We start from the raw sequence: 8,423 nt of genomic DNA on the forward strand, positions 1-8,423 counted from the left end.
ATCAGTTATTTTAAGAAAAAGACATTTTTCATTTCTCTCTCCCTTAATATAAATTAGCAATTAAGTATATGCTGTCAAAAACTGACTTGCTATACACTAGTCGTTTTGGTTTGTTTTTGACTAATAAGTTGTAATATAACTTACCTAGTGCCTATCGTTCTTTTTTTTATTTTGTACCTACGCTTGCTATACCCGATTGTTAGTTTTGGACCTATAGTTGTGTAATGAGTGTGAATGTTTCATTGGAGACAGTCATGGTTTGAGTGGTTTTTTTTATATATATTGCCTGTCATTTAATTATTGTACTGTGTGTTTCCATAAAATAAATAAATAAAATTAAATGTGTGCCTCCTATATTATTATTTTTAAATGCGATTCTGATCCGTACGTGGCGTTTAAAACGTCAGTTTTTCACAATTAAATTATAGGGAGGTGAATAGTGGCGTGCAGGTCATAAAGGCATAAAAGCTGATAACCCTAATTGGAATAACTAAACGCTTATTTTTCATTATGACCTGACTTCACTATGACCCTTAAATAGGTTCCAAAAGGGTGCCAACTTCCAACCCAAATGTTTACCCTGGTTTACCCTATCTGTCTGCGAGCTAGTGGACGCTAGGCTTTATAGGGAAAAGTGGCAGTGGTGCTATTCCGGGTATCTAAGTTTTGTGCGTCAAATACTTTAAATAAATTCATAATATTTTAAAAAGGGTTAAAACTTCATCCGTATCAAGAGATTATAAAAATTCATAAGCGTATCGTAGTTTCATAGTCATCAAAATCAGCAATGAGGTTCTGTACAAAAAACATTTTCCAAAAATATTGGGATTTTTCAAAGTAGGTACCTAGGTCCAGTTTTTTTTACACGTGGGAACGTCTACTCCGCCGCACCTGAAATGAAGTCGTAGAATTTTAGTATGTAATGTAATTAGGACCTGTTTTTAGGACATGATTACTTATAAAGAATTTTGTGAAAGCTGAAAGAAATTTAAGTAGGTAGGTTCTACGAAATAACTATGAATGAAAGAATAGATAGATAGATAGATAGAAACACTTTATTGCACACAAAAACACATGTAAAGGATCACAACACAGAAATATTGTAAGTAGGTCAAAAAAAATCGTATTGATAAATTAAATACGCATGCAGCTACCAACTTTGTGAAGTCGTCAGCAGATTATCTTCATTACTTATGTTCACGGCATCTCAAGGTCTTAGGTTTTTTGAAAATACCGGGAAACTCTTTGATTTTTCGGTATAAAAGTTGTCTCTGTTCGTCTCCGGGATGTTAGATATTATTATCTCTGTACCAAATTTCGTGAAAATCGGTGAAACGGATGGATCATAAAAGTTAGCAGCCAAACAGACAGACACACTTTCGGATTTATAATACTAAATATAGATTCATAACAAAGATTATATCCAAGGGTAATTATAAACTTACCCATGAAATCAACCGTTAGAATTGACTCTGTGACGGGCCGCTATCAAAGGACTCCTCGTTAATCAGCCTCAACTGCACGGACTCGCGTCTCAAGTTATAGCTGGTCGATATGTGGCAATGTTTCACGTCCACCACCAACAAGTCCTCGTTCAACTCCACACCGCTCCTCTCCACGTCGGCCGCAGCGCTCGGCTTCCTTTTATGTCGAAATGAAGCGGCTCTTTGAGAGCTAGAACCTAAACTATCCGTTGCCGTGTTCCCGTTAAACGTTTTCTCCGATTGTAGCACACCTAATTGCTCTAATGGAATATTGCTTCGGACCTGCACGGATGTATCTATACAGGGTATCAATTGTTTGAACTCCTTCCTAAAGTTTTCGTTCATCCACGCGTAAATGAAAGGGTTGTAGCATGTTGAAGACATCGCTACCACGTGACATATGAAAAATATTAGAAAGTAAAACTTCGAATGAATCGCGTACATGTAGTAGTCATTGTACAGATTGGTCACGTTTAAAGGCAGCCAAGAAACACCGAATATAGTGACCATAGTTATCAACATTTGATTCGTGCGACGTTTTCTATACTTATCGAACTCTTCTTTACGGGTATTCTTGCTCGCAGCCTTAGCTTTCGCCCGATCGTTCAATTTAAAACTAACGCAAGTGTAACAGAAAGCGATCACAGTGAATGGCAAAACAAATTGAAGGACAGAAGTTATCGAACCGAAGATACGTCTCAATCTTTCAGTCGGCCAAGACTCCTCACAGAATCTACCGATCTCTAAATCGTAATACGACATAAATATTGCGTACGGTAAAGTGACCGTTATAGAGAAGATCCATATCATAATAATGACTAAAATACACGTCTCGATCTTCATCCTCGGTCGGAAAGGGTATATTATTACGAAAAACCTATCGATCGCTATAGACATAAGTGTTAAAGTTGATATGTATACACTGCAACCCTGGGCCGAAGGCATCATGTGGCATAACAATGTACCCCAACTCCAAGTGCCGCGGAAGGAATACAGAGGTGTAAATGGTACCGCGAATATACAGAGGAGGATGTCGGATAGTGCTAAATTACTTATAAAAAGGTTGGTAACTGTTTGCATCGCTTTGTTTCTTATGACGACGTAACAAACTATCATGTTCCCGAGTAAGCCTAAGACGAATATGGTTGTGTATATGACGCAGAAAATGGCTTGAACCCATTTCTTGTCTATGATGTTTTCGTAGCCTGCTGTCTGTGGCGACGGTGAAGCCTCTTGCGTCTCGTTTGTCAACTTCTCCGAAACGTTAAGCGTGTAGGAGTAGCTCAATGTGGTTCCGTTCATTGTCTTGAATCGTAGCTCCTGTTTTAATGGAAATATTTCCTCCACTGTCAGTTTTACGAGCTTCGGTGAGATTTACTTTGGTCCTGTAACAAAATATAATGCAATTTAACGTTTTCACTCCGCTGAGTTTCCGTATAAATTTTCCTATTTCGGTACATAAAAATGGCAATTTCATGAAACAACGGCAAAGGTTGAGTTATTGATTAGCATTTTTCCGTTATATTTCGCTAAATTTAAGGATTTTTCTTTTCATAAACCTTTCGTTTCCTAACAGTAAACAAAGATAATTTATTTTGAAAGTAGTCATACTATATCATATAATTTTCGGAACTATGTACGTTTTAAGTAATTGTATGTCACTTGCTTTTACGGGGAAGGAAACATCGTGGGGAAACTTGCATGCCTGAGAGTTCTCTAGATAATATTCTCAAAGCTGTGTGAAGTCTACCGATCCGCACTGGACCAGCGTGACTGACTGTGACCTAAGCATTTCTCATTCTGAGAGGAGACCGGTGCTTAGAAGTTGTCTGGCGATGGGTTGATCATGATGAATTCTATCTATTCCATTGTTCACCAAATCATGCATATGGAAGTCCCTACAAGATACCTATGTACAGCTGTAGACGTCTATCAGTTGATAATCATGACGATGATGGTGTTGGTAAAGGTTCTTTTTTAACCCCCGACCCAAAAATAAAGGGTGTTATAAGTTTAACGTGTGTATGTATCTGTGTATCTGTCTGTGGCATCGTAGCTCCTAAACTAATGAACCGATTTTAATTTAGTTTTTTGTTTTTGTTTGAAAGATGGCTTGATCGATAGTGTTCTTAGCTATAATCCAAGAAAATCGGTTCAGCCGTTTGAAAGTTATCAGCTCTTTTCTAGTTACTGTAACCTTCACTTGTCGAGGGTGTTATAAATTTTTAATTTACACCTGTTGTACTTATGTAATTAATACGTGTACAGAAATTGGGGGGAATTAACTAGTTCTAAAATAAATTTCACCAACACATTCGTAATAAACCTCCGTGCTTTAATGCAGTAGCACTGATATTTCACTGGAACAATTTAAACACTCATATATCAAGGTAGAATCTAACCGGGTGTTTGTAAGGAAGCATAAATATTAATAAGCTACGTGCTAAATAGCGTTTCCGCGGGTACACTTTCTCATATACGTACGAGCATTGAGATGAGATATTACTAGAGCATGCAATATCGATTAGAGCCTCGATAGCTCAACGGTTGAGGAGCGGACTGAATTCCGAAAGGTCAGCGGTTCAAATCCCACCCGTTGCACTATTATCGTACACATTCCTGACACAAGTTTTACGCTTAATTGGAAGGGTGTTAAAAGAATATTAGTCATGATTAGCATGGCTAATATTCTTTAAAAAAAAATCATCGGAACGTCTAGCCTCTTGAACAGTCACAGCGTCTAAAGAAGAAGCTTTTTTATTCCATTACAAGTTATCCCTTGATTGCGGTCTCATCTGGTGTGATAATGTAATCTAAAATGGAAACGGGATAGCTTGACAGGGGGATGGCAGTTCTGGCCACCGCAGCAAGTCAATTTCTGCAAGTTTTGGCCGTGACTGCTGGTGCTAAATATATATTTTGGAATAGAGACCACGTATCAGCTAGTGAGCACAGTGTGGGGCGACCTCCCAGTCTGCTGGACCAACGAACTTATAGGAACGTGGCGGTAAGCGGGTGGATGAAAAAGTAAACAGTCGTTTGTGAACAGGCGACTTTTTTTAATTTATAGACAGGATAGATAGAGGAGCATGCTTGCTTAGAATATATACCTACTCACTCTTGACTTGAAGATACCCATATTGAAGGAGAAAATTACCGATGCTAAAAGGGCGTTCCCATAGCCTAGCGGTTCGAATTTGCAACGAGGAGGCAAATAATCGATTGATTACAATAAGATCTTGTATGAGATTCGCTACTCTATATCTCCATAGCTCTCTGGTTGCAGGTAGGTATTAAGGTATACTTTTATAAACGGGAACGTGCCGGCAAGTGTATTAATATCCTTCCCAGGGGACTCCTATTTTATTATACAACGTCATAATGGGTAGTTGCGGAACGTATTATGATAAGGTTTAAAGATTGTCGCAAATCATTTGGAGTTGCTGAATTGTTTGCTTTCTCTATGTACTTATAGTAACCGTGAAGGAAAACATCATGAGGAATCACGTGTTCCTTCAAGCCTAGTGATATTAAGTCTCAGAAAAGTTCAAGCCCAGAATCGAACCCTGGCCTCCCGAATAGCTGATCCATAGCCTATCACTGATTAATACAACGTACCTACTAATTTTAAAATAATAATTATTCGGCCTTAGCGACTCTTCGCACGAAAACGCCAAATCCTTTTTGTCCCCGTCCTTAGGAAAATGAAAATCCGTAGATGCATAAAACAGATTTATATGCTAATTTAGTTATTTTCCCACTTTGATTACATAAGGCATTCGTTAGGAAGTTAGTCAGAGAAATAAATGGGGGAAACAACGACTATTGAATAGTAATAAATGGGGTAAATACGACCTGTTTTCCTCTCCGATCAAAGATTTTCTCATAGGAATTTCGTCTTGGTGAAGTCAATAGCTAATCAAATTGATGGTATTCGTGATAAAGTAATAACTATAGGGTTCAGTTCAATCGCCAATTTACATAACGATAGCTTTATTTAGTGGCTTTGTTCAGTCATCCGATTGGCGACATTCCAATTTTCAAAGCTTCGATTTAGGTAGAGCTTGTCTATTTTGAAATGACGCGCCCCACTATATAATTTTGTGTAGTAGTGATTGTAAATTGCGGTGGTGGGCGCGTCATTTCAAAATAGACAAGCTCCATACGTATTTATCTACTTGTAGGTAATTGGGATGATGCTTGTCAATAAATAATTATTTCTTAGGAATTATTAAATAGAGGATCTTCCAAAATTCGTAAATTCCGCGTCCGCTGTTAGTTTTAAGTTGGTTAACCATTTTAAATTATCTATTTTACTAAAAAAGTTAGTCAAATTACGTCTAATGTTTATGACGTCACATCTGTGAATTTATTTCATACTAGCGACCCGCCCCGGCTTCGCACGGGTGGACACTACCACGAAAAATCCTATCTATTTTCCGGGATAAAATATAGCCTATACGGATTCGGAAGAATCCCTCTAAGTAATGGTAAAAGAAATTTTGAAATCGGTCCAGTAGTTTTTGAGCCTATTCAATACAAACATACAAAAATACAAAGGTTTCCTCTTTATAATAACAGTATAGACAAGCTCCCTACTAAGCGAGCGTTTTGATGTTTGATAAAAAGTCACTGATTTGACTAGTACTACTAAGTACTATCCATCATCCCTATTCTGTAGTAGGTACATTAAACTAGGTTTAAATCTATTGCTATCTCTTTTTTAATGCTCCCTGAGGAAAAGGATGGTATTAGACTTAAGCTGATGGAGCGTAGCTACTTTGACTTTATTCCTATTCAGACCCAAAACATAATCAAAACGAGACAGATTTATGAATCATAGATAAATCGGTCTCGTTTAACATGGTCTTAACTCTGAGCAAAGCCTGCTGTAAATCACAGCCTTAGACTTTAGAGATTTTGTGTAACTACAGAATTAACCTCATTGTCGGACTGTAGTCGAAAAGTACTGGTAAAAGTTTTTAACCTAGGTAACTACTCTACAAATTTCGTCTTTTTATATGATAGCCAACTTGATGCATTTATTTCAATTTTTAGGGTTCCGTACCTAAAAATGAAAAACGGAACCCTTATAGGATCACTTTGTTGTCTGTCTATCTGTTTGTCTGTCTGTCCGTCCGTCGTGTCTATCAAGAAAACCTATAGGGTACTTCCTGTTGATCTAGAATCATGAAATTTGGCAGGCAGGTAGGTCTTACAGCACAAGTAAAGGAATAAATCCAAAAACCGTGAATTTGTGGTTATATCATTAAAAAAAAGGTGTTTAAATTTATAACTATACCAAGTGGGGTATCATAATTATGAAAGGGCTTTACCCTGTATATTCTAAAACAGAATTTTATTTATTTTTATTATTAATTGTTGATTTTCTAATGTATTTCGTCTTAATAATCCTTATTTCTTATTTATTAACTAAACGATGCTTTTAAAATAAAAATCGTCATATAAAAATACAAAACCTAGCTGTCAACAAAAGACAATCAAAAGGTAGTTATTAATCCAATTCATTGTAATCTCTATAGGTAGTAATCCTTTAAATGGAGGTCCTTAACAACCCTAATCACATTTAAGGTTAGAATAAAATTAACTCACGTGTAAGTTCGAAGTTCAGGTTTTACACAGATCAATACAACTGCACATTAGAGCTGTAAGCTAAATAGAAGTAAAGGCATATAGATAACTTTTAAAATATAGAAGAAATATAAAAAAATCTGTATTATTATTTACTAAGGACCTCGCCGCGCGGTGCCATGCGCGGTCTAGGGTTGGCACATGCGCAGAAGGGATGTGTTCACAGGTAATTATTGCCTTTGAATTTCCGCGGACAGCCCTGGATGGCTTTTTAGGGCTTGGCTTTGAGTATATCGAATTGTCGTGACGCTGCAAATTTTAAAAGGATTTTGGCCCGTTTTTATTAATTGTTTGTAACCATCAGGAGTCTGATGTATCCAATAAGAGTTAAAAAGAATAGGCCTGCGAAGAATATTTTTTGGAATAAAATTTTCGAATAAGACGCGACATTTTCACCGCCATCATAGGTAATAATATATGCAATACTAGACTAGTATTGCATTTAATATGACGGCGTTGAAAATGATTTTATATCCATGCATTGTACATTAAACACGAGCAAGCGAATCGCTTGTGGAGTAGGCTATTATTTATTTAAAGACTAGAGGATGCCCGCGGCTTCACCCGCGTGGATTTCGGTTTTATTAATCTCATAGGAACTCTTTGATTTTCTGGGATAAAAAGTAGCCTATGTCCTTCCCCGGGATGTATCTCAAGTCTGTACCCATTAAAATCGGTTCAGCGGTTGGCCGTGAAAACGTAGCAGACAGACAGACAGATTATTTTGCATTTATAATATTAGTATAGAAGATGTAGGACCCTTATGATGCCTATCATGAATAGGCGTGGAAGGACCTAGGTAGAGGTGGAGTGATTTTCAAGCACACTTTCCAATGTGTTTGTAGGTAGGTATTCTGTTAAATATCGACAGATAAGAAGCTTTGTTCTGAATCAAAAATCGGTCAAGTGCGAGTCGGACTCGCACAGGGTGTGTGTTCATACCCTATACTTACAAGAAATAACACTTTTTTTTAATTTTATGGCGGGCGGTAATTTTGAAATTTTTAGTGTTTGTTGTGATAGCCGCAATAGATATGCCTACAGATTTTGTGAAAATTTCAAGTCTCTGCCTATTATGGTTCATGAGATACAGCCCGCTGACAGACAGACGGATGGACAGAGAACGGAGTCTTAGTGGGTCTCGTTACGCTGGGACCCATCGGGTCCGGAACTCTAAAAAACGTGTGTAGTTCACACACGGTAGAAGTGAAAGCTTCAGAAAACTTAACTTCGAGAGAATTAAAACCGGCCAAGTGCGAGTCAGACTCGCGCAACGAGAGTTCCGTA

The 8,423-nt window shown here is 37.5% G+C and overlaps 1 protein-coding gene across 1 annotated transcript; it reads right to left on the reverse strand.

Moving 5' to 3' along the window:
• Nucleotides 1-375: 375 nt before the first annotated feature.
• LOC123868538 (prolactin-releasing peptide receptor-like) lies at nt 376-7,256 on the reverse strand. Its single transcript, XM_045911096.1, has 3 exons — nt 7,098-7,256; nt 1,446-2,869; nt 376-891 (listed from the first exon to the last, which is right to left on the reverse strand). Exon 2 carries the CDS (start codon nt 2,784-2,786, stop codon nt 1,461-1,463), a length of 1,326 nt encoding a protein of 441 aa, XP_045767052.1. The 5' UTR covers nt 2,787-2,869; nt 7,098-7,256; the 3' UTR covers nt 376-891; nt 1,446-1,460.
• Nucleotides 7,257-8,423: the final 1,167 nt, after the last annotated feature.

This window comes from Maniola jurtina, chromosome 9, assembly GCF_905333055.1.
Source record: "Maniola jurtina chromosome 9, ilManJurt1.1, whole genome shotgun sequence".
Lineage (NCBI taxonomy): Eukaryota > Metazoa > Arthropoda > Insecta > Lepidoptera > Nymphalidae > Maniola > Maniola jurtina.